Genomic DNA, 27,675 nt, shown 5'->3' with positions numbered 1-27,675 from the left:
TTAGTTCAGCACATAAGTCATGGTATGGTAATTTTTTCGTATTACTGGCTCATGTAAAAAAATTATTCTGTTTCATATTCTGTGCTCAACACATTATTGAAAAGTATATTGTATGTGAGAATTTCTTTAAAATGATTCAGATTCTTTATAGTTGACCTATCACAGAATCAGCCTTGGTATTTTGGAAAATTCAGATCTCAGCAATACTTTGATATTACTGTAACATGAACACATAAATCTGTAATATGTTTGATATGCTTTCAAAATAGAAAAATAACTTATTTGTTGGACCATAAGTTACTTAGCATAAGTGTATAAAGTGTCTGCAAAACACATTTTCCTTAAACACTAGTAGTCATTATCAAACAAACCTGATAATGTGAGAAGGAAAAAACTTTGCATGAAAGATCAAGGACTTTTTTAATATGAAAACAAAGAGCATTGTTGAGAGAGTACCTTCATATTAAAAGAAGAGAATATAAATTAGTAGTTGCTAAACTTACCTAAAAATGAATGTACAATTCAAAGAGTTAAAAAAAAACCTCACAGAAGTATCATAATAAAAAAAATGCGTTAGAAGAAAGCTGAACTAAATAGTTAACCTTTATAAAAGATTAAAAGACTAATTTTTAGTTATATTGTTTTAGTTATTAAGTTTCTTAGAAATTTGTTTAGAATATCTGAAAAAGATTAAAGAAATGAATAACTGTCTTTACACAGTGGTTTTCTGTATAACTTAATAGTTTTTCAAATTGTTGAAAATCTGTGATAGGTTTAGGAAAAAAAAGTCAACGACTATTTTGTTCATAGAAAAGGACCACCAGAAAGAGAAAAATTTTTAACATTTTTATTAATACAAACAGAACAGATTGTGTATATTTGACAGATACAATTTGCCTCCCCTCCCTCCCTTCTCCTTCCATTCATTTTCTCTTTTTATTTTTGCAATGACATACTTTCAGTTTATTTTAAAATCACAAGCTTAATACTACATTAAATAAAGAATTCAACAAGTAAAATGTAGAAAGACCACTGTTCCACCGGAGTACAGACAGTGGATATAAACAATAATCAAATCACAAGATGTCAATTTCAATCATACACATTTAGGGTTTTTTGGTAGTCTATGTATTAGCTACCATAAATCAGAGGGAAACATATTTGTCTTTTTGGTGTAGCTAATTTCACTATGCATAAGGGTCCCCAGTTGCAACCACTTTGTTGCAAAAGACAGAAACGGATTTCGAGAAAGCTAACCAATTTTATTTTTTCACAAACTTGTGATAGTGAGCTATGAGTGGTCCTTGGCTAAATTTCCTATGAACTAATGGTTTGAAATAATTATTTAAAAGAAGTTATGATCGGCCAGCGCCATGGCTGACTAGGCTAATCCTCCACCTGCAGTGCCGGCACCCGGGTTCTAGTCCTGGTTAGAGTGCCCGATTCTATCCCGGTTGCTCCTCTTCCAGTCCAGCTCTCAGCTGTGGCCCAGGAAGGCAGTGGAGGATGGCCCAAGTGCTTGGGCCCTGCACCCACATGAGAGACCAGGAGGAAGCACCTGGCTCCTGGCTTCAGATCAGCGCAGCACACCAGGCGCCAGCCGTAGCAGCCATTTGGGGGGTGAACCATTGGAAAAAGGAAGACCTTTCTCTCTGTCTCTCCCTCTCTCACTGTCTAACTCTGCCTGTCAAAAAAAAAAAAGTTATGATCAGTTTCCACCTTTGCCCAGTCTTCTGATGAACTACATACATGCTGTCTCTTCCTGGGAAGTTCCTTCCTTGCTCTCCTATTTGAGTATGTGTAAGTTTCAAATCAAACTGGGTGCTGCTTCACACTTTGTTAAAACAAATCAACTTTAGCCTTAATTTTTTTCCTGGCAATGATTTGAAATGGTATTAAACTCATTAATTTTCTACATTCTTCATTTATTAATTCAAAATTTAATTGGAGTAAGAGGTCACAACTTATTGATGCCTGCTGTATTCTAGATGGTATGTGTTTTTCATAACATAACCCATATACAAGACTTCTATGAAGAAAAAAAGAAAAATATTTTCCCTGCATACAACTCTTTAATTCATTTTTTAATCTTATCACTAGATTAGAAAATAAATCAACAATATACAAATTTAAATAAGTTATCCTTTAAGCATTACAGTAAATTAAGACACAATTCCTATTAAGAATATGATGAGTCATCTCATTTATTTGTCCAATACATTGTGTACTATGAAATCCAACTACATTTCATAGGAAATTCACAACTCAAAGTGTTTTTTTCATTTAGTTTCAAAATAATAACCTACATTTTTTTGTTCCCTATACAGCAAATGATTTCTGAGTTCTGGTGTCAACATAACCAAATTTTCCTGAAGGAGATTAAATTTTGGATATATCATCCCAAAATTTACCACATTACAAAACGTCTATATAATTGCACATTCAATATATATTTAGCTTTAGGGAATTATTGAAGTGAATTATTTTTAAAAGTAATTTAGTGATATCTCCTGAAAGAATCATCAAAGTTGACCTCTCAGCCACAGATTGATTAAATATGCTTGTTCAGGTGTAAGCAAGAGTAATTTGATGAATAATTTTGAATCAAAAACTAGAGGGCCTGGGCCGGCGCTGTGGCATAGCAGGTAAAGACACCGCCTGCAGTGCTGGCATCCCATATGTGCACCAGTTCGAACCCTGGCTGCTCCACTTCCCATCCAGCTCTCTGCTATGGCCTGGGAAAGCAGCAGAAGATGATCCAATTCCTTGGGCCCCTGCACCTGCATGGGAAGACCCGGAAGAGGCTCCAGGTTCCTGGTTTCAGATAGTCACAGCTCTGGCCATTGCAGCCAATTGGGGAGTGATGGAAGACCTATCTCTCTCTCTCTGCCTCTTCTTCTCTCTCTCTCTCTCTCTCTCTCTCTCTTTGTGTGTGTGTGTGTGTGTGTGTGTGTGTAACTCTGACTTGCAAATAAATAAATAAATAAATAACTCTTTAAAAGGATTAAAAAAACTAAAGGGAAAATCAAGAAGCGTCTTTTTTGTAAATTTTTGTTGTGGCTTTGTTTGTTTCATTTGAGAGGCAGAGAGAGACAGGGAGCTTGATTTTGTTTCTTAATATTTTAGCCAATTTATTTGAGAAGGAGAAAGATAGGAAAGAGAAGAGAAGATATAGAGATAGAGATCGAGATCGAGATACATGAGAGAGGGAGAGAGAACAAGAGAGAGAGAGAGAAAGGATTCCCATCCACTGACTCACTTCACAAATGCTGTCAATGGGCACTGGTCAGAACTGAATCCAGGACTCCTAGGTGGGTGGCAGGAACCCAATTATTTGAGCCATCACCGTCTTCCAAGGACTGATAAAGCAGGGAACAAGAATCAGGAGCCAAAGTCAGGCATTGTACACAGTTACTCTGATTTGAGACACAAGTGTTTCACCCAACACCTCAACCCCCAATCCAAATGCCTGCCCCAGTATTTGCTTTTTTAACATGTTAGATATAACCTCTTGAAAGCATGTTGACCATCTCAAATAGTTTCTGATGTTATGGAAGTAGTAGACATAAAAACTAAATAATCAAAAGGCAAATCATTCTGTGAGAAAGTTTTATTAACACTTTCTCTCAAATTTTTAGATTTTAGATTTTCTCTATCTTTGATAGAGCCCAATAAATAAAAAATTTCTGCTTGCTAGCTACATATTCATTTGTTGTAGCAGACTCAATGTCAAGTCTCCAAAAAACACAAAAACATCATAATATTAAGAGCAAAAGTAAAATGCACATTTTCCACACAAATTGAGGTAATATAATTTTTTCACTTTCCAAGATGCTTTTTAACATATTTTAATTAATTTTCAATTGTGTAGTCATCGTAGGGAAAACTATAAGCAAATAATGAGTTTACAGGAAGTGTACAATACATACAACACTCTCAACTTTAGCTTTACAAAGTCATTTGAAAATCTGATGCCATTCAAAACTGCAACAGATTTGTCATTACTCACAACCTAAGCCTTAAGCATTTTATAATCTCCTTAGTAACAAGTAAGCAAACTGAGAAAATACATAAAATGAATGCCACAGTTTCTTTATGCTTGCCACAGTTTCTTTATGCTTTGACAACTACACTACTCAAGCAGTAGAGTGAATAAATGTGCATCCTTTTCTAATGTTCCCATGGTTTTTATGGCCAGAGAAAGCTTTAGACACAGTATTTCCAAAAGCAAGCTAAAGAAGAAAACAAAGCAAAAAATTTATTAGTCGGTTAGTTAATTAAAAAAAATTTTCATTTAAATCAAACAGTTTCTATGTATCTGAATAACAGAGAAAGAGCTTTGTAAAAGGGATGCTCATATGGTACCTACTAGCCTTATGTGGACTTTAAAAGAATTAAAATTCGATAAATTACAAATTTAGCTACCCAGGCACACTAATCACATTTCAAGACATTCATAGGGCTCCATAGTGATTTATCATCAGTGACTACCATGAAAATTAGAGAATGATCCCACCACAGAAAATTCTACTGGACAGCACTGCTATTTATCATAATGCATATAATATACTTCAAAGGATGCAACAGGTTATCTTGCAAGATTCATTCCTTTATTTTCTATTTGCAGTAGTTGAAATTCCAAAGGTGAAGTCACATAAATAAAGAGCAATGGTAAAAGTGTTTCGACTTATTGAGGGAAGAAGGAGTAGGAATCTAAAAGATTTTTTTTAAACCACCAAAGATATTTAAGTAAATTAATTCTCTATCACACTAGATCTTCATGTTCTGACCATAACATGATGCTTCAGGAAAATAAAACCAAATTCAGCATAATTTCAGTCTCAAAATGAATAAACAAATCATTTTCAACCCTCTGTAGCCTGTTCTCAAGCAATTAACCCACAGTAGTTTCATTTGACTATGAATTTCTCAAATTTCCTTCTAACAAAATGGCTTTATAAAACTAAGACCTTTGGAAGACAAACTTTGGGCTCACTATTGATTAATGGGACTCACAGTGAAAACTGGATGAAAACTTCACAGTACAGTTAAGCCCCTCATTGAAATAAATGATAAAGGCCCGTATGCTTGTCCGGATTTCCCTCTGCAGCCAAACTCACTCTTTAAACTGTAGCCCTTGTGCTCATCATCACGTATACACAGAGTGCTATTCTAGTACTCAAAGACTACTTTTCATTTCTCCAAGAGCCACAGTTTCCCTTAAACAAGACCACATTCAAACCCTGGGAAAGCAGAAGTCTATTTTCAGGCATTGAACTGACAAGCTTGGTCCACTGATCCAATCTTCTTTTTATAGTGTGCTTTGGAAAGTTATCATCACTGCCCTCTCTGTCCTTTCAGATATCTTTTAATATCTCAGTCTGGCCAAAAAAAAAAAAAAAAAATACAAGCCTACACTTAGCCAAGACTTACACCACATAAGCAGTTCAGTTCAGAGGGCAGTGAAGTATATTTTGAAGAGCCTTTTGGACCTGGTCAAAGGAAATTGTCATGATGGGTATTGCCATTAAAACTAACTCCTCAGTACTTATGTATTGCTTTACATGAAGTAAAACCCCAGTCAGCATTCAGCTATCCCTTGAAGCCTTTCTGGTATATACTCTTGTGATCACTGCTTTTACCATGATGCCTGATGTTGGACAAAAATATTTGTAGCAGGTATCTGTCAACCATATATTAAATTAGCAATGAAAATAAATAGCAGTATTACACAGTAAGTAGAAATTCCTACTGCCTTAAGCTGTATCTTTGGGTCCATTTCACCTTCATATATTTATATTCATGGTGCTTAGTTTCCAGTTAGGCCAATAGCTATCCTTCCTATATGACATACTAGCATTTTGTCTCCTAACTTGGACATCTACTTCACATACTCATTACCACAAATATTTATTTTGTTCCTATCACAAAGAAAAATGTCTCAACATAACCTTTAAAAAAAACAAAAGACTTCTCTGACTCTCACCATTCATGTTAATGCCCCAATTTTTTCTTCCTTTTGGAATGAAATTCTTCAAAAGAACTATAGCCAATGGATTGTGTTCTTTAATCATGTTTTCCTTAACCCAAATTTCACCACACAATTGTTTTCAAGGTCATGAATGAATTATTCAGTTGAATTTAACTAGAAAGTGTAATCCCCTGTTTACTGAATCTATTGTAACTTTAGACACAGTTCAACACCTTTTCCTGGAAACAATATTTTTACTTGACTTTAGGACACTATTTTTTTTGTCTCCTCCTGTGGTAGCTGCTCCTACTCATTCTCTTTTGCTGATTTTCTCTCACTGGCCTATCTCTAACCTTTATGTTATTTGGTCCATGGTCCTTAGATATCATCGATTTATGTATCACTCACTCCTTATATAGATTTATCACAATATTAAAAAATGCTAATATGCTGATAACTGTCAAATATCTTTTTTTAAGATTTATTTAATTTATTTACTTAAAAGAGAAGGAGATACAGGGAAATAGAGAAATCTTTCATCAGCTGGTTCACTCCCCAGATGGCTGCAATGGACAGGGCTGAGCTAGACCCAAAGCCAGGAGCTTCTTCCAGGTGTCCCACAAGGGTAGCAAGGACCCAAACACTTGGGCCATCTTCCACTGCTCTCCCCAGGCCATTAGCAAAGAGCTGGACCAGAAGTGGAACAGCTGAGCACAAGCCAGTTCCCATATGGGATGCCAATGCTACTTTACTTTGCCAATGCAACTTTACCTGCCATGCCAAGATGCTGGCTCCACTGCCAAATTTCTGTATTCAATCTGGGCTTCTTCCTTGAACTCCAAATGCATATTTCCAGTGATCTATTTAAGTCACCACCAAATAGGCATAAAAAGCCCAGGGTATCTATGATAAGGATAGGACTCTCCCACAATGATTTGCCCTCCTCTGCATTTACCAGATGCTTCCTAGCCACATTAAGTTAGATTGGGATTGTGTGCCTAATTATGATGGTTAAGAGCAGGTTTACCTCCTTAATCCTTGTTCTATCTTACTATTGGGGCTATAGGGATGATATATTCCACACAGTGTAGGTAGAAAGTGAAGGAAAATGAGCAACATTCATTCATAAGACTTATAACAAGCTCTACCACTGAGTAAGCTTATTTTGTTAATGTACATCACCTAGCATATCCTAATATGTGATTGAATACCTTGAAGTGGAGTGCTACTCTAAGAAGTTCCTAAAATGTGGCATGGTCTCAGAACACATTAATGATACAAGAGGAATCATAATATATGTTGGAAAAACTAAGAGCCAGTTTATGAAATGACAAAATATTTGTTAAACTGGAATCTACAACAGTTTGAAATTCAGATCATATATCCCTTGCACTTCTGAAAAAAACAGTTGAGAAGTAAAACACTAGCAGTATATTTAGGCTATTATTGGTAAATTTAGCAAATAAATAAAAGAAATGGATGCACTCAGGAAGGCTTCAGAATTTTACAAACAAAAAAAAGGGGATTACAGAGAATATTTAAGAAATAGAGGCTCCATAAATATCAATTGGAATAAATAAATTGAGAGATTAAAAACAGATTAAGCATGTGATTTTTAAGGTACATTCCAGATACTTTTAGGGAAGCTGCTATTAAGTAGGAAATGAAAAAGCAAAATAAGTTATGCTAAAAATATGCATGGAAAATATTAGAGAAGCTTTCTAAATTTTTTGAATAAAATAATTGTGATCAAAGCAACAAGGAACATTAGAATAAAAATGTCTTTGGCACTGTAAGACAAGTCTTTTCTCCAACCATTTAAGAATATAAAGAGAGCTGAGAAAACTGGCAGATCCTGAGAAAACTGGCAAGTCAGAAGGGAATATTCCCCCAAGCAGGACTTGTGTCCAGGAATAATATTGGAAAAACAGAAACCCTTAGTATGTGTGGCCCTAATCAAGAAAACTTTCTGTCTAGCACTGCGGTGCAACACAGGTTAAGCCACAGCCTGCAATGCCAGGCAACCCATACTGGTGCCAGATTAGGTCCCAGGCTGATCCACTTCTGATCCAGCTCCCTGCTAATGTGACTGGGAAAAGCAGAGGGAGACGGCCCAAGTGCTTGGGCCCCTGCACTCATGTGGAAAACCTGGAAGAAGCTCCTGGCTCTTGACTTCGGCCTGGTCCAGCCCTGGCTATTGCAGCCATTTGGGGAGTGACGCTGTCTCTCCTCTCTCTCTCTCTCTCTCTCTCTCTCTCTAACTCTGCTTTAAAATAAATAAGTTAAATAAATTATTAAAAAGAAAAGAGACATTTTTCTATACCCATGCTAAGAGATTTCACAATATTGGCCCTGTGAGATTTCAGAATTGCTGTAGCCAAGCATTCCAGAACTTGTGTGTCAATATTTATGAGTCAATATTGTTTCTGAGTATTCTTTTCCTTGTCTGTGAGGAGCCTGCCCTTTTTAGTTAATAGTTCTGTGAGTGAAGAATAGCCACATTATACCTTATACCTGTTCTTTGAATACATGCAGATGGTGAAACAAATCTGTGGTTGTCTCTGATGAGAATGGGGAGACTATAGTCCATGTTTTCAGGAAGATATCAGATGGTTTACTGCAGAAGCATCAGTGCTCCTCGAATCTTACAGGTACTTCCTTGCACTTACCAGACTGTCTTCCTTACATTGATGGCACCACATGTGACTAATTCTGGCCAGTGGAATTCAGTGCAAGTCATGTGTGTCACTTCTGAACTAAGACAATTGAGAGTTGATATGTGTCCCCTATCCATCCCTGTCTGGGCAATCATGATTAACAGGATATATTTTAAATAACATATAAAATAGAGTAGCACTGTGCCACATGAATTGGAATTTATACTTGAACTTTATTACTTTAAGCTTCTGAGATTTTTATTAAAAATTTAACACGATTGTAGCCTAAGCTATACTGTCTAACGAATGGCCCAAGTCTCTTTCAACCCCTGTCCAAACATACTTCTCCAAAATCAGTAAACAGAAATTGCTCCTTTTTCACAGTTGCTCAGAATAAAACCCCCAAAGACATTTTTGACACCTGCCATTCTTTTATACTCCATATGGAATTATACAGAAAATGTGTTGATTTTTTATTCAAAATATATTCAGAATCAGAGCTCGTCTCATTCATTCTTGCATTCCAATTCACACTGCCACTGTTTCTTGATCACCAAAGTAGCTTTATTAAAGGTCTCTGCTCTCATATTTGATTTTCTTTTCCATATGAATTTTCCATAAAGCCTCAAGAGTCTTTTAAAATCTATTACATATCACTTATTGCTCAAAGCTTTCAGATGGTTTCCTATATGATACAAAAGTAGAAATTAAAGTTTCAGGTTCCCTGCCTCCCACTTTCCATTTCCTCTCCTACAACTTTTCTCCTTCACGTTTGCTAACTACTTTACTTAGCTAGAATATTTTCAGTATATAATTTAATCCTTCTAAATTATAGTTATCTCATCTATAAAGCAGTACATTATTAGTTATATTTGATGTCTCTGTAGAGAATAAAATAATAATCACAGCAACAATGATCAGAATAATAAAAAATAAGTATTTATTATTTACCGCACACCAGATATTATTCTAAATTAAATTACTTCATTAAATCTTCTCAACAATCCCATGAAGACTTTATTTCCTACATTTTGGGGCAAAGACAATGAAGCAAAGGTAGTAAGATCATTACCCAAGATCTCATAGGTAGGAAAATGTTGAAGTTGAGATTTGAACTCAGCTCTGGAGTCTAAGTGTTTAAACACTATAATTTGAGATTTAAAAAATAAAACACTAGTTCAACCTCATCCCTTTTTAGGACTACTATAGGGCCAGTGTTGTGGCGTAGTGGGTAAAGCTACTGCCTGTGATGCTGGCACCCAATATTGGTGCTCCACTTCCAATCCAGCTCCCTTCCAATGAGCCTGGGAAAGCAACTGAAGAGGATCCAAGTGTCTGGGCCCCTGAAACCATATGGGAGTTCTTGAAGAAGTTCCAGACTCCTGGCTTTGCACTGGCCCAGTTCCAGCCTTGTGGTCATTTGGTGAGTGAACCAGTGTCGTACAATTAATCTCTCCTTCTGTCTCTCCCTCTCCTTTGTAACTCTGTCTTTCAAGTAAATAAATAAATAAATATTTTTTTAAGCGCTGTAAAAATACACTTACATAACTTAAATGAAAGCTTACCTCGCTTGTTAGGATGTAAAGAGGATAAGTCATCCATAGCATAGGACATCTTAGCACGCTTTGCCTCCAGGAGCTGTTCTTTTAGCTTTTCCAGCTGTTAAAAGTGAAAGATAATAACTAGTTTTTAAAAAACAACCATGCAGGCTGGTGCCTCGGCTCATTTGGCTAATTCTCTGCCTGCGGCACTGGCACACTGGGTTCTGGTCCCAGCTGGGGCACCTAATTCTGTCCCAGTTGCACTTTTCCAGTCCAGCTCTCTGCTGTGGCCCGGGAAGGCGGTGGAGGTTGGCCCAAGTGCTTGGACCCTGCACCCGCATGAGAGACCCAGAGGAAGCACCTGGCTCCTGGCTTCGGATTGGCACAGCGTGCCGGCCATAGCAGCCATTTGGGGGGTGAACCAACAGGAGGAAGACCTTTCTCTCTGTCTCTCTCTCACTGTCTAACTCTGCCTATCAAAAAAAAATGCAATTCTATTTAAGAAGAGATATAAGAGCAAGCAAGATAGAAAAATGGAAGAAAATATGGAAGAGACAAAAAAGAAAATAGAAAATGAACAAAGAAATTAAATGCCCCAAAGAATAAAAAAAAACAGGAAACACATTTAGATACTGGCTGAGAAAAGCACATGACTCAACCAGTGATCAGTAAGAAGTATATTTTGGGAAAAGGAAGTAAACTTTTGGTGTAAATGAGGAATCCTTTCCAAGGAGCATCAAAGAGTAATCTGAATGTTTGGATTTCCTGAAATCTGTATCCATTATAGAAGGAAGAAAGAAATATTTGAGGCCCTAAAATTTTAACCAGAATTTCAGTCATCAAATAAGTCCTGTAAACCTAACTTTATGATAGTAAGATTCAGCCTGGACCACACAAATCTCAGAAGAGAATGTTGGATATAATTTTCCTAAATGGCCACATAGGCTTCAGATTAATAATGGAGTTGCATTCAGTTATATTTGAATGAGTCTAGTAAACATCTGATCTATTGATTTTCAAAGTTTCTTCATAGCATATCAAGAAGTGGAGAAAACGGTGCTCCAATGGGCTCCCTGTCCAGAAGAAATCCCTTCAGCCTTCCCAGAACAGCTGCTTCAAGCAGAGCAACTCTACTTTCCCATATTTTCTTGGCTGAGACCACATAACGTTTTGGGGGAAAAATGACCAGTGTTTAAAAACAATAATGAGGATTCCAAGATAGTTGAATAGGGAAAGGAAGTACTGCTTTAGGCAAGGGGGAAACAGAAGATAAAAAGGGGAGGGGGGAAGTTCATTCCCAGGGGAAAGTTAGAAATTTGCAGTGGAAATTCGACAGAAGGAAGAGGGAAACCATGGATCAGTGTGGAAATGAGCATGGGCCTAACACTTGATCCCTGCAGCTGAGAACTAGAGCATAAACTGCTTTGGAGAGTATATGAGAGCAGACTGCAACAGCCTGTATTACTGGTGATATTGTCAGAGGGAGAGCCTTACATTCCATACTGCCTTTGATTTTGACCTGGAGCCTTAAAGGGGGGAAGCATACCTGTTAACCCAATGGAAAAAGGGTGTGTTTCTTTCTCCCCATTCCCCCACAAAGATGCCTAGCAACTGACAGAAAGAAGGCACCATTTTGACAGCAGTAATCGTTGTAGTGGCTCTTGTGCATGAGTGTAATCCATGGATTTTACCAGAGGGAAAAATCTGCATTTCCCACTGACACTGAGTCTGGCTAGGAGGGTCAACAGGTGAATGGACACATACACAGGACTGTGAGGTACGCCTAGCCTCTTAACATATCATAGGCTCTGGGGTTCAAACTGCCAAGACAGAGAACCCACAGGCAGCTGGTTCTGGGAATGTCTCTACTCTTTCCTTAGATGGGACAGGCTAGCAGGGTGGAGCAGATCTTCTGTACCCCATGAGTGTGGGAGCCTTGTGTGTTAAGACTGAGGGAATTCTGTGACTGCACAATAGGGTGCAGGGTATAGCTGAGTCTCTGGGCAATGACAATGTATGGTGCCAGAGGGTCAGAGCTCTCTTATTGGCTGGGGTGGATCATTGAAGTGGGATCTGTGCTCATGCTGAGGACTGCACCAATCCCATGTGTGATTCACGTGGTAGTGTGGATGAGTGTTGCACACTCACTGTGGGCTAACACCAGGCACTGATCACCTTGAAAAGAAGTGAGGGTGTGAATGCACCAACAGGGTGATCATACACTGCCCCCTGCTGACAATAGAGGAGATGTACCACATCTAACCTGGGTGTAACCCTGGATATTCACCACAACCTGGAAAACTGACTAGAGCTCATTGGCCAAAACAGCAAATGTGTCTGGGTATTCACTGAAATAACAGACACTCCATTGAGCCACAGAAAATTAAGCAAATGATAAAAGCTATCAGAGGATAAAACCAACAAATATTTCCATAAATGCCTAAAACTAAAGGAAGAAATTCAAGAAACAAGAATAAGGAAGAAAAAATGACTCCCTCAAAAAGCAGACAACATTTCAACATTAGAATGTAAAGACAAAGAGACTGATGAAATGCTTGAAAAGGAATTCAAAAGAATGATCATGGTATTACTTAGAAGCAATTCACAAAATACATGTACAAGGTACACATGGAGGAAAATTTTCCCATTAAATTGAAATTTTGAATATAAATCAAACAGATTTTAAAAATAAAGAATTCACTATGCCACATAAAAAATACAGTGGAAAGCCTTAATCATAGACTGGAAGAGGTAGAAGAAAAAAAAGCTGAGCTAGAAGATAAATCTTTGGAAACATCTTTCAGACCAAAAAAGAGAAGAAATTAGAATAATTAAAAATAATGGGGGCTGACAATGTGGTGCAGCAAGTTAAAACTGTAGCCTACAGCACCATCATCCCATATGGGTGCCAATTCGAGTCCTGGCTGCTCCACTTCTGATCCAGCTCTCTGCTATGGCCTGGGAAAGTGGTAGAAGATGGCCCAAGTCCTTGGGCCACTGCACCAGCTTGGGAGACCCAGAGGAAGTTCCTGGCTCCCGGCTTTGGATTGGCACAGCTCCAGCCATTGCGGTTATTTGGGGAGTGAACCAGTGGATGGAAGACCTCTCTCTCTCTGGCTCTACCTCTCTCTGTAACTCTGTCTCTCAAATCAATAAAATAATCTTTTTAAAAAATAATGTTTGAGATTTATGGGATATTTTCAAATGATCCAACATATGGTCTTTGGAGCTTCTAAAGGTGTGGAAAGAGAGAATAGATTAGAAGGCTTATTCAGCCAAAAATTACATAAAATTTCCCTAATTTAGAGAAAGAAATGGACATTCAAACAAGAGGCACATAGAACTACTAGGAGACATGATCAGAAAAGATCTTCACCAATACACATTGTAGTCAAACTTTTATCGGTAAAATATAATAAAAAGATTCTAAAATGCCCATGAAATAAATGCTAGGTTACTTTGAGAGGATTGCCAATTAGACCCACAGCTGATATCTCATCAGAAAACTACAGACTAGGAGAGAATTCAGAGACATATTCCAATTTTTAAAAGAAAAAACTGTCAACCCAGGATACTGTACCCTGAAAATTCTCATTTATATATGAAGTTGAAGGAAAGACCTTCCAAAACAAAAAGAAATTCAAAGAATATATCATCTGTTATCCAGGCCTATAAAAGGTGCTTGCATGTGCTACACAGAGAAACACAGAAAGATATTCATCATTATGAAAAAATGTAAAGGCAGAAAATCTCCTAATAGAAGTACAAGGGAAATACAAAGCAAACGAAAGGAATATTTTAGAAAAAAGGCAGGTCCAAGTTGTTACTTATCAAAAATAACCCTGAATGTAACTGGCCTAAGTTCTGTAATTAAAACATATAGACTGGCAGAATGGGTTAAAAAATAAGACCCATCTATTTGCTACCTACAGGAAACACATCTCATCAACAAATATACAGACTGAAAATGAAAGGATGGAAAAAGATATGCCATACTAATGGAAAGCAAAAGCAAGCATGTGTAGCCATCCAAATATCAGACAAAATAGAATTTAACACAAAAATTGTTAAAAGAATGAAGAAAGACATTATATAATGATTAAAGGTTCAATTCAATAAGAAGACATGACTATAATAAGTGTACAAGCACCCAATTCCAGGGCAGCTGGCAACTTAAAACAAATGTTAATGGATCTAAAGGGAGACACAGTCTCCAATACAATAGTAATGTGGGTCGTCAACACTTCATTTTCATCAGTGGACAGATCAACAAGACTGAAAATTACCAAAGAAACAACAGAGCTAATTTTCACTATGGACAAAATGAACATACATATCTACAGAACATTTCCCTACAGTGGCAGAATACACATTCTCTTCATGAGTGCATGGAACTTTCTCTAGGATAGACCATATTCTAGGCCATAAAGCAAATCTCAGCAAATTCAACAAAACTGAAATCATATCATACATCTCTTCTGATGACAATGGAATGAAGTTGGAAATTAACAAACTATGAATCTCTAGAAAATATGCAAATACATGGAGACTAAATACATTGTTTCTCAATGAACAGTGGATCATAGAAGAAATAAAAATCAAAAAATTTCTGGAAATGAATGAAGACAACAAAACAACCTATCAAAGCTTATTGGATACAGAAAAATCAATGTTAGGAGGAAGTTTATAGCAGTTGGTGCCTGCATCAAGAAATTGGAAAGGCATAAAACAAATGAGCTATCAATCCTCCTCAATTACTAGAAGAAAAGAAATAATTAAAATTAGAGAAGAAATAAAATTAAACCAAAAAAACTTCAAAAAATTGTGAAATGAAGAGCTGTTCAAAAAAAAATTCAACAAAATTGATACAGTAGTCCAACTAACCAAAAAAAAAAAAAAAAGACAGAGAAGACCTAAATCAATAATCAGAGTTGAAAAAGGAGATATAACAGTGAATATCATAGAAATAAAGAGAATCATCAGGAATTACCACAAAGAGCTATATGCCAACAAATTGGTAAATAAGAAAGAAATGGATAGATTCCTGAACACATAGGATCTAGCAAAATAGAGTCAGGAAGACACAGAAAACCTAAACAGACCATTAATCAAGATGGAGATAGAATCACTAATAAATACTCTCTCAACAAAGAAAAACTCGACTTGATGATTTTACTGTTGAATACTAACAATGTTTAAAAAAATAATTCCAATTATTTTCAAGCTATTCAAAACAATTGAAAAGGAGGGCATCCTCCCAAATTCCTTCTATAAGGCCAGCATCATTTTAATCCAAAACCAGAAAAGCATTCAACAAAGAAAGAGAACTATATAGCAATAACCATGATGAACACAGATGCAAAACTCCTCAGCAAAACACTGGTTAATCAAATCTAACAACTCATCAGAAATTCATTCACCTGGACCAAGTGGGGTTTATCCTTGGTATGCAGGGATGTTTCAATGTATACAAATCAATAAATGTGATACATCACATTAACGCACTGAAGAATAAAAATAATATGATTACCTCAATAGATGCAGAGAAAGTATTTGATATAATACAACATCTTTTCATGATTAAAAAAACTTACACAAACTGGGTATAGAAGGAGTATTCTTCAAAAAAAAAAATCAAAGCAAATTATGACAAACCCACAGCCACCATCCTAGGGAATGCAATGCAACTAGAAACCATTGTAGTTACAGAAATGAGCCAGCTCAAAAAAGACAAATACCATATGTTTTCCCTGATTTGAGTTTAAAAATAGTATACCTAAAATGCAATGTATTAGGGGCCGGTGCTGTGGCACAGTGGGCTAATCCTCCCTCTGCAACACCAGCATCTCATATGGGTGCCAGTTCTGCTGCTGGCTGCTCCTCTTCCAATCCAGCTCTCTGTTTTGGCCTGGGATGGCAAATCTTTAGACCCCTGAACCCATGTGGGAGACCTGGAAAAAGCTGCTGGCTCCTGGCTGTGGCCATTTGGGGAGTGAACCAGAGGATGGAAGACCTTTCTTTCTGTCTCTCCCTCCCACTGTCTGTAACTCTACCTTTCAAGTAAATAAATAAAATCTTTTTTTAAATATAATGTATTAGAATGAAATGGAAATTTTGAGGTTTGATAATTGTTTACACCTTTTGTCTCTTTTGCTGAGGAACAGTGTTTTTTATTTTTCCTCATACTATTTGTTAAACTCTTTTACTAAGGGTAGGGTTCCCTGTACACTCCCTAAGTAAATTGAAAGTAGATCTTTGTAGAAATTAAGAGTGGGAATGCACCTTATACAAAAATCCACTCTAAATGGATCAAGGATCTAAATCTACACCTGATACCATCAAATTACTAGAGGAGAACATGTAGGAAACTGCAAGACATTTCCAGGGCACCCAGGCGCCCCGTGTTTGCTGGGCTGACATATGACTGCTGAGCGACTCTGAGCTCTGCCAGGTATTGTACAGTTGTCTGATCTGTGCAAGACAACGTGTAGACTTAATTGAATGCCAACTAAAGTCTTCATGGAAATATGGGGGAGGATATTATAAAATGATTCTGTAATGAAAAGACCCTCAAAGAAAATTCCAGAAAAGCTAAGCTGTGAGCCTCCTGTGGGTAGGACACACTTCTCCCTCTTGATCCATAGGTCGTCTTTCACACACAGAAACCCCTCTGCCCCACCCGCTGGGTTGTGTCATGGGGCAGCCCCTGAAGGCCTGATGTCCCAGAGCCGATGAATCTTCTTCCGTTGCAGGAAGCAGAGAGGGCTCAGGGTAGACCGGGACAGGGAGGTCTGGCACTTGTATGGAAACTTTTTGGAAAAGATCCCAGAAGCATGGATAATCAAACCCAAAATGGACAAATGGGATTACATCAAGGTGAGAAGCTTCTGCACTACAAAGGAAACACTCAGCAAAGTGAAGAGGCAACCAACAGAAGGGGAGAAAATATTTTCAAACTATGCAACTGATAAAGCACTAATATCCAGAATCTATAAAGAACTTAAAAACTCAACAATGACAAAACAAACAATCCAGGTAAGAAATGGGCAAGGGGGAACAGTGCTGTAGTGTAGTGGGTAAAACTGCCACCTAGAGTGCTGGCATCCCATATGGGCGCTAATTCAAGATCTGGTTGCTCTTTTTCCAATCTAGCTCCCTGCTATGGCCTGAAAAAGCAGTGGATGATGGCCCAAGTGCTTTGGACCCTGCAACAGCATGGGAGACCTGGAAGAATCTCCTAGCTCCTCGTTTCTGGTCAACTTGGCTGCTACAAGCATTTGGGGAGTGAACTAACAGATGGATGATATCTCTCTCTCTTTCTCTCTCTCTCTCTTTCTATCTCTCTGCCTCTGCCTCTTTGTAAATCTGCCTTTCAAATAAATAAATAAATCTAATGAAGCTTTTTTTTTGACAGGCAGAGTTAGACAGTGAGAGAGAGAGACAGAGAGAGAGTTATTGACAGTGAGAGAGAGACAGAGAGAAAGGTCTTCCTTCCATTGGTTCACTTCCCTAATGGCTGCCATGGCCGGTGCTGTGCCAATCTGAAGCCAGGAGCCGGGTGGTTCCTCCCAGTCTCCCATGCGGGTGCAGGGACCCAAGCACTTTGCTGGACTGGAAGAGGAGCAACCGGGACTAGTACCTGGCACCCCAACCAGGACAAGAACCTGGGTGCCAGCGCTGCAGCCAGAGGATTAGCCAGTTGAGCCATGGCACCAGACTAATAAATCTCTTTTTAAAAAAGATATGGGCAAAGGACTTGAAATGGCATTTTTAAAGAGAGGAAATTCAGATGGCCAACAGACACATGAAAAAAAAAAATGCTCAGAATCATTAGCCATCAGAGAAATGCAAATCAAAGCCACAATGAGGCTCTACTACACCCCAGTAAGAATGGCTCTCACACAGAAATCAACAAACAATTAATGTTGTCAAGGATGTGGGGGAAAAGGTACCCTAATTCACTGTTTGTGGGAATGTAAACTTGAATAGCCATTGTGGAAGACAGTATAGAGATATCTTTTACAAAGCTGAATATAGACCTATCATATGATCCAGCCATCCCACTCTTGGGAATTTACCTAAACCAAAAGAAATCAGTTATCTATACTTCCATGCTTATTGCAGCTTGATTCACAATGAATAAAAGATGTTATCAACTCAGATGTCCATCAACTGATGACTGGATAAAGAAATTATGATATGTTCATATAAATATACATACATACATATGCACACGCACACACACACACACACACACACACACATATGGAGAGAGAGAGAGAGAGTATGGGATGCTTCTCAGTCATTAAAAAAAAATGAAAGCCTGTCTTTTGCAACAAAAGGGATACAATTAGAAACCACTGGACTTTGTGAAATAAACCAATCCACAAAAGCCAATACCATATGTTTTTCCTAATCGGTGGTAACTAATAGAATACCAAAAAGATTATCTATAGGAATGAAATTAACACTTTGAGATGTGATGATTGCTTATAGCCCTTGTCTCTACTGTTGAGGAACAGTGTTTTTTTTTTCTTCTTACTATTTGTTGAACTCTTTGTTTAGAGTACTGTTAATCTTATGAGTATAAAGTAAACTGAAAGTAGATCATTGTAAAAGTTAAGAAGAAGAATAAGAGATGAAAGAGGAGGCAGGTTAGAAGCACAGGCAGGAGTGAGGGTAGGGTGGGAACTATCACTATCTTCTTAAGCCTACATATATGAAATACATGGGCCAGCGCCATGGCTCAATAGGCTAATCCTCCACCTGTGGTGCTGGCACACCAGGTTCTAGTCCCAGTTGGAGCGCCAGATTCTGTCCCTGTTGTTCCTCTTCTAGTCCAGCTCTCTGCTGTGACCCAGGAGTGCAGTGGAGGATGGCCCAAGTCCTTGGGCCCTGTACCTGCATGGGAGACCAGGAGAAGCACCTGGCTCCGGGCTTTGGATCAGCGTGGTGTGCCAGCTACAGCACGCCTGGCAGCAGCAGCCATTAGGAAATGAACCAACGGAAAAGGAAGACCTTTCTCTCTGTCTCTCTCTCTCATTGTCCACTCTGCCTGTCAAAAAAAAAAAAAAAGAAAAGAAAAGAAATACATGCAATTTGTTTATTTCTAATCCAAAAAAACTTAAGGGAGAAAATATAAACAATAACTCCAGGAAGCACCAATCTATTTCCACTGTCCCATGCTACACATGAGGAGATTTAGGTCCAGAGAATTTTAGATTTTCTGAGGTCTCATGGTTAGGTAATTGGAGATGTTAGACTGGAATTTGGACTTCTAGACAATTCTGTACTAAAACTACTTCAGCTATAGTTTTGTGGTTTTATTATTCAGTATATTTTGATTATTTCTTTCCTATTTAATTTCTTTGCACTTTCTCTAGCAGGAATAAGTTTTACACTAGTATTTATATTTTTAAAAATTATATCAGAAAGATATTACCTTATAATTTTTATTACAATTCAGCATTTAATTGCTTAATAGTCTTACCTGGTTAAGTTCTTCCAATTTCTTAGCCAATTCTATATCTGTAAGACATATTTGTCAGTTGAAACATACATCATAAGTGATATTTTATTAAATTGAAACCCATTTTTGAAATTTCATATGGAAGAGTGGTTTGCAAATAATTTGATAACCTATCCATTTCAAATCTAAAGCCTCTGAGATTATATACATATACATATATATATATCAATGTCTATGTATTGAAATGCAGCTAAGTCATCAGAGAGAACATAATTTCCAACAAGCATAAATTTTTGTAAAGTAAGCTATATTTCTTACATGAAGCATTATTCAGAAACAAATTACTGTATATTTTACTGACATGGGAGAATTCTCATGAAGCACTATGAAATGAAAATAAAACTAAGACACAAATTCTATATATTTTAATCAAGAAGAATTTTTCCCAAACTATTTTCATTATTCTCTTCAGATTTTATAATTTGAGTCATTTTCTCTAATGAAAATATCTTCTAATTATATAACCTTGCATTTTAAAAAATGTATTAAGGTATCCATTTAATCAATTTTTAAAATATAAATATTGTTAAGAATGTTTGAGATATTGAATGAGAGGATACCACATTGTCATATTGTCATATTTGCTCTTCATCTGGACTTGCTAATTTCTGACAATATACTAGTAATTTCTTGGAGAGCAGCCAAAAATATATTTGTAAATCAGACTCGCTTGTTCTTCAAATGAAAATAGCTTAGGTACAGCTTAAATTCCACAATCATGATTGCTTTCAAAATGAAACTATTTGATTGAAAAAGTGCCTACTTAGCCACCAGAAAGTTCTGTTCATTTGTGAAATTTATTTTGGAAATTTAAAAATGCAATACTCCTGAGACATTTAGTAAAAGAAAATATTAATTGTACCACTGAAGAATTGCATAGATAAGAGTGAAATATGAGTAAATATCTTTTAACTGGATAATTACCAACCTTATCAACACCCTCTTATTGAAAAAAATAGGCTTTCAATAATTTTTGTATTTCCATGGCTGTTAGCACAAATGTGAAACAAATAAAACAGATAAATAGTCAGTGCAGCCTATGAGAAAGAAATTATTTTATTTTATTTTATTTAAATTAACACTTAGAAAAACCAGATCAGAAGACAGGACGGATTCCATCATTTATCAATAAATAAATCTTGACTTCATTATTAACTCACCAATGTTGGAAGCTCTTTGGAAATCAAAATGTTTATTCAACAGAGCCAACAAGATTTCTTCATTGTTTGTATCTTCTTTATCAGGAAACAAGTCCTTTCCTATAATGATCACAAATACCCATTTCCAATTTGACTGGCTGAAAATGTTTCTAATAAATAGGATTTAAAAGCAACTAACAATATGTATATTCAACAAAGAAATAGGAATAAAGAGAGGTGTATAATCCAAAGAGATGGACTGCTTTAAAAATTATTGAATGTATATGAACATGCAGAGACAGACAGAATGTACTTGGAAGATTATATATTTCTGTGTAGTGGAATTGGAAGTGAATATTACTTTCTTCTTTCGAATCTGTATTTTTGAATCTCTATACTTATTGCCTTTAACAGAAAGATATGCTTTAAAGTTGTATTTAAAAGAAAAATAACTTTGATTTCTAAAAAATTTTGTTATGTAGGTTTAAATATGAGTTTATTTGCATTCTGAGATTAACTTTAACTCACTAAAAAAAACTCGTGGAAGTTCTGGAATGCTGTCTACCTTTTCCATATTGACATCTTCCCATCTTGTCAGTTTACCTCACAGCCATTCCTTTCTCACATATCAAATTGCTTCAGCATTATAAATGTCTTTTTTCTGGAATGGAAATTAGGGATGACAAACTTCATTCAAGATATAAGGCATAAATATTGTAATGATATATATTGATAAACAATGCAATTGAAATATTTACTAGTATTTTACAATGAACTTCTGTGAAGTGGCCTGAAAAATCAAGTTTATTAAATAATTTCTATAGGAAACATTTTTCCTCTCCGTGTCTCCTCATCTTAACTATTATACTGTAGGTAGAAGCTAAATCAATATGGTAGAAGTTTTGGAATAAAATTACTGTGGGCTCAGCTAGAAAAATGATTAATAGTTATTAGATTCTTTAAATCATCTGTTGTATCTACAAAATACCATTGATCAACTCAAGCAATTAATGGTTAATTACAGGAAGAAAATGATAATTTGAAACAGGTGATAGCACCAAAGTTTTCCATATTAACTAATTAATTATTGCCCAGTTTCTAAGTTTTATTTGTTTCAAAGACATATAAATTGTGAGACTCTGATTTCTATTGAGTATTAAAACATTAATATATAAGTATAACTTTTGTTCAACATCAATTATACACAGGAACTCAAGATAAAATTTAAGAAAAAACATTCTGCAAAATTTGTTCTCATCATCTATTACATTGTGTTTAAAATGCTTTGATTTTAAAAATAAGACATTTAGAATCAGATAATAATGACTATTTGTTTCAGGAAGAGAATTTTAAAAAGAGAAACTGATTCATCTCCTTTCTTAGAAAATATGTAAGACCAATAGAAAAGTCACTGAGAAATGATAAACCAAAAGCCGTTATTTGATGAATTACAGCCCATTTCTCTGATATTTAAGTGGAACATTATTTGTAAAAACAAACATAATATCCCTGCCTGGCATTACTACATTCTAGTTTTGTTTCCAGTGATTGAACATTGAAAATTATTTGTCCTTGAAAATTCCTGTCAGCAATGATTTAAGACAACCATCTTTTTTTTTTTTTAGAACTATACAGCTTTATAGTTTCAAATAGCATACACTTCATAATTACAACTTTAGGAACATGGAGATTCTTCCCACCATGCCCAACCTCACATCCATATTCCCAATCCCTCTTTGTGAATCTCTGAAGAAAACGTGTTTCAGAAACTTTTTAAAAGATTTATTTATATATTTGAAAGTCAGAGTTACTCAGAGAGAGAAGGAGAGGCAGAGAAAGAGGTTTTCCATCTACTGGTTCACTCCCCAATTGGTTGCAATGGCCAGAGCTGTGTCGATCCAAAGCCAGGAGCCAAAGGATGGACTTGGGCCATCTTCTACTGCTTTCCCAGGCCATAGCAGAGAGCTGGATCAGAAGTGGAGCAGCTGGGACTCAAACCTGTGAACCTGTGCCCATATGGGATGTTGGCACTTCAGGCAGCAGCTTTACCTGCCGCGCCACAGTGCCGGCCCCAGAAATTTTTTAAAAGGTTGATTTCTTTTTTTTTTTTTTTTGACAGGCAGAGTGGACAATGAGAGAGAGAGACAGAGAGAAAGGTCTTCCTTTTCCGTTGGTTCATTTCCTAATGGCTGCTGCTGCCAGGCGTGCTGTAGCTGGCACACCACGCTGATCCAAAGCCCGGAGCCAGGTGCTTCTCCTGGTCTCCCATGCGGGTGCAGGGCCCAAGGACTTGGGCCATCCTCCACTGCACTCCCGGGCCACAGCAGAGAGCTCACTGGAAGAGGAGCAACAGGGACAGAATCCGGCGCTCCAACTGGGACTAGAACCCAGTGTGCCGGCGCAGCAGGTGGAGGATTAGCCTATTGAGCCACGGCGCCGGCCAAAGGTTGATTTCTAAAGTTAAATAAGATGTTGGTTTAAAATCTGGAAATAACTTTTTTTGTTTCTTGTTTTCATTTTTAGTTTTTTTTTTTTTTTTTTTTTTTTTTTGACAGGCAGAGTGGACAGTGAGAGAGAGAGACAGAGAGAGAAAGGTCTTCCTTTGCCGTTGGTTCACCCTCCAATGGCCGCCGCTGCAGCCGGCGCACCGCGCTGATCCGATGGCAGGAGCCAGGAGCCAGGTGCTTTTCCTGGTCTCCCATGGGGTGCAGGGCCCAAGCACCTGGGCCATCCTCCACTGCACTCCCTGGCCATAGCAGAGAGCTGGCCTGGAAGAGGGGCAACCGGGACAGAATCCGGCGCCCCGACCGGGACTAGAACCCGGTGTGCCGGCGCCGCAAGGTGGAGGATTAGCCTATTGAGCCACGGCGCCGGCCTCATTTTTAGTTTTAAAACAGAGCCTTAAAAAATAAAAAAAAAAGTGGGGCTGGCACTGTGGCATAGTGGGTTAACACCCTGGCCTGAAGTGCTGGCATCCCATATGAGTGCCAGTTCGAGACCCGGCTGCTCCACTTCCATTCCAGCTCTCTGCTATGGCCTGGGAAAGCAGTAGAAGATGGCCCAAGTCCTTGGGCCCCTGCACACATGTGGGAGACCAGGGAGAAGCTCCTGGCTCCTGGCTTCAGATCTGCACAACCCCGGCCATTGCTATAACTCAGACTTTCAAATAAATAAATCTTAAAAAAAAATAAAATAAAAAGTGTACTTTTAATATGTTCCTAATTCAAAGAATTAATATTAATAAACAAATGAATATAAAGTATCTGAGTGTAGATGCACCTTGACACAATGCTTGCCAAAATTACTCTAATAGGAGATAGTGAATGGTTTTGCAAATACAGCAGAAATTCTGATTCTTTACAACTTGTGATACTGAATGCCAAAAACTTGGTTGTTGGGGGCGGAGCTGTGGCACAGTGGATTAAAGCCCGGGCCTGAAGCACCGCTATCTCATATGGGTGCCAGTTCGAGACCTGGCTGCTCCTGTTCTGAACCAGCTCTCTGCTATGGCCTCGGAAAGCAGTATAAGATGGCCCAAGCCCTTGGACCCCTGCACCCATGTGGGAGACCCGGAGAAGGCTCCTGGATCCTGACTTCAGATCAGCACAGCTCCGGCCGTTGCAGACATCTGGGGAGTGAACCAGTGATGGAAGACCTCTCTCTGTCTCTACCTCTCTCTGTAACTCTCTTTCAAATAAATAAAATAAATCTTTAAAAAACAAACAAAAAAACTTGGTTGTCTTCATGTTTTCCATTCATATGCGAAGCTTTTTACTGGATGCAGACAAAACATTTTAGCAGGAAGATACCTGTAAACCCCAAAAATGATAAAAAAAATTATTTTATTAATTTATTTGACAAGTAGAGTTATAGACAGTGAGAAGGAAAGACAGAGAGAAAGGTCTTCCTTCTGTCGGTTCACTCCCCAAATGGCTGCAAAGGCCAGAGATGCACCAATCTGAAGCCAGCAGCCAGGTGCCTCCTCCCAGTCTCCCATGTAGGTGCAGAGGCCCAAGGACTTGGGCCATCTTCTACTGCTTTCCCAGCTCACAGCAAAGAGCTGGATTGGAAGAGGAGCAGCTGGGACTAGAACCGGCACCCATATGGGTTGCCGGTGCCACAGGCGGAGGATTAACCTACTGTGCCACAGCACTGGCCCCATGATAAAATATTAAAAAAAAAAAAATCTGGCGCTGATGCTGTGGCATAGTGGGTAGCAGCACCAGCATCCCAACAGGGCACCAGTTAAAGTCCTGGCTTCTCCATTTCCAATCCAACTCTCTGCTAATCCACCTGGGAAAGCAGCAGAGAATGGCCCATTCATGGACCCCTGAACCCATGTGGGAGACCCAGAAGAAGCTCCTGGGTCCTGGCTTCAGATTGGCCCAGCTCTAGCTATTGTGGCCATTTGGGGAGTGAACCAGCAGATGGAAGACTTTTCTTGCTGTCTCTCCCCTCTCTGTAACTCTGCCTTTCAAACAAATAAATAAATATTTTAAAATAATAATAATAAATTTCCATAGTCTTCTGGGGAATGATATTTATTCCTCCAACACCTGTGATAGGAAATTGCATCTACTTCAGACATAGCCACTGCAGCATCTTTTACATGGCCTCCAAAACATGAAAGCTGGCCTAAGCTATTTGTCTTAGATGTCATCTAACAGAGAAAAGTCTGGCAACCATAATTCTGTAGCCTTTGTCAGTAGATAAATTTTTGTTTTAAAAATATATTAAAAGACTAAAAAAGTGATTATTTTGTTTATTAAAAATGTATATATGAAGTTTATTCCAGCCTTGAACAATTCATATCAGAAAATGACCTTAATAATAACTTAATCATCCCCATTAATGTATTGTGGAACTGAGACCAAGGAGGTTCAAAGAGAAATATTGATTCCATCTTGTCCATGAGAAATGCCTATCACTGTATGACTTTCTCAGGTCAGAGATATTACCAAATTGTACCCTAGCAACAGTTTCAGAGTTGGTCTTCCTATTATTTCACATGCATATGTATATATGTGTGTGTGTGTGTGTATGTGTGTGTATATATATATGATATGTATCTGTGGCGCCAGCATCTCATATGGGCACCAGTTCTAGTCCTGGCTGCTCCTCTTCCTATATATATATATATATATATATATATATACACACACATATACTACCTAACACTACCTTCCACTATATATATATATATATATACCTTCCTATATATATGTATATGCACACTACCTAACAAATTCTAATTTTTCAAATTCCTCAGCGAAAGGTCACATTTTTCTTTAAACTGTGTCTGTATTATGTAAGGAAACATTGGAAATCTCACCATTTCATAGAAAGATCAATGGAGGCCTACCAAATGCCATGATTTTGAGTGGCCAGGCAACTAAAAAATGTGAGTACCAAGAGCAAAATTCAGAAATTTTGATTCCAAGGTTTGCAGTTAGGTTGCTGAGAGTATTTGTTTTTCAGTGAAAAATCTTTATAAATGAGTCACTGAGTTTATGCAATTTTTATTTCAACTCTGAAAGGAACTTTAAACTTTTATTGACTTTTAAACCACCCTTGAGGCAACGGTGTCTAGTAAAGTTGAATTACATCTAAAAGTGGGAAACTTGATCCCTTTCTCAACTCAATGACACATAAACAATATTTATTACATTCTGTCTTGGTTCCCCCTGTGTAAGATAAGTATAAAATGATGTCTTCCCTCTACTGACAAAGAGAGTTAGAGAAAAGAAAATCTAAGCGTCAAGCTGGAAGGGATATCAGAGAGGAGTATTCTAAGTCGATATTTATTTAAAACAAAGAAGCAGAAAATAGTTTCAATGAGGTTGTTGCCTAATAAGTCAGCACTAAATTAATTTTATTGATTGTTACATTAAGAACTATTTCTACTATAGAATGCAGTTAATATTTAAAGATTTGTATGTTATAATATTATAAGAGCAGAAACTTGTTTTTGCCTATTTTATGATGGTCTGTATTTGTAGATGCCATAAATTATAATGTTGCTATCCCCATGCACTGTTATTCTCAAATCTCACAAAATTTTATCTCAATATACTCTACTTTCCTGGATAGCTGACTGGTAATCTCTTAGGACAAAAATATCCTTTTTCTTACTCCAAGGTATACTTTTGAAATATGCATAAATTATGTGACTGACTGAGTTACTATTAATACATTCCCAATCTTTGGTAATGGAGTACAAGTGATAAAAAATGCTCCATTATTACAACAAAGTGTAGTTGAAGTTAATGTAGAAGAATATTGGATAAAGTAAATTTGGTCCAACATAGTTAGAACAGATTACACAGATTACATTTAATTCACAACACTGACTGCTCAAGGGAAGTTTGGTGATAAAATAACATCATCATCGCAAAATCTTCTTCAATAATGGCAGAAAAATTAAAGTGAAACAAGATACGAATTATTTACCCACCTGTAGGACTTTAGATTCATGGTCACATACCTTGGATTAGATATGGTCTTCCATGCACCGATTCTAAAAGGATCATTACAGATAAGAAAGAAAGGAATCCAAAGCACATTGGGGTTGAAAAGATCTTGTTCATGTTAAATCCTCTGCGCTATCCCAGTCAGGTCAGATATTTCAATGGCCGTTGAATGCAGCAGAGCTCACTTTTAAAAGGCAAGTGTGCCTCAATTACAAATGTTCTGGATGAAGAAAAAAGCTTATAAAATATAATGCATCCTGTCAACATGATTCACCACTTGGAGAAATGACAGGTTTGTTACACAGCCAATGTCAGGAAGAACCCAATCAATAACTCTCATACCTTCCCATTTCACTAAAAGCAGCCAT

General features: G+C 37.3%; 1 protein-coding gene across 1 annotated transcript; it reads right to left on the bottom strand.

Moving 5' to 3' along the window:
* Nucleotides 1–916: 916 nt before the first annotated feature.
* UTS2B (urotensin 2B) lies at nt 917–27,675 on the bottom strand. Its single transcript, XM_008266658.5, has 5 exons — nt 27,322–27,675; nt 20,859–20,957; nt 19,660–19,697; nt 10,194–10,287; nt 917–4,232 (listed from the first exon to the last, which is right to left on the bottom strand). Exons 1-5 carry the CDS (start codon nt 27,422–27,424, stop codon nt 4,207–4,209), a joined length of 360 nt encoding a protein of 119 aa, XP_008264880.1. The 5' UTR covers nt 27,425–27,675; the 3' UTR covers nt 917–4,206.

Source organism: Oryctolagus cuniculus, chromosome 4 (genome assembly GCF_051225735.1).
Source record: "Oryctolagus cuniculus isolate XC-2025 breed Fujian yellow rabbit chromosome 4, ASM5122573v1, whole genome shotgun sequence".
NCBI lineage: Eukaryota > Metazoa > Chordata > Mammalia > Lagomorpha > Leporidae > Oryctolagus > Oryctolagus cuniculus.
The sequence above is the reverse complement of the archived record's forward strand: the minus strand, read 5'-3'. Positions and strand labels throughout refer to the sequence as shown.

What these genes read in the sequence shown, in the direction of transcription:
- UTS2B (XM_008266658.5), bottom strand. Translation starts at nt 27,424, where the DNA reads ATGAACAAGATCTTTTCAACCCCAATGTGCTTTGGATTCCTTTCTTTC. An exon ending in AAGACCATATCTAATCCAAG is followed by an intron (nt 20,958 to 27,321) that starts GTATGTGACCAT and finishes TGATCATTATAG; the next exon opens with GAAAGGACTTGTTTCCTGAT. An exon ending in CCAAAGAGCTTCCAACATTG is followed by an intron (nt 19,698 to 20,858) that starts GTGAGTTAATAA and finishes TATGTCTTACAG; the next exon opens with ATATAGAATTGGCTAAGAAA.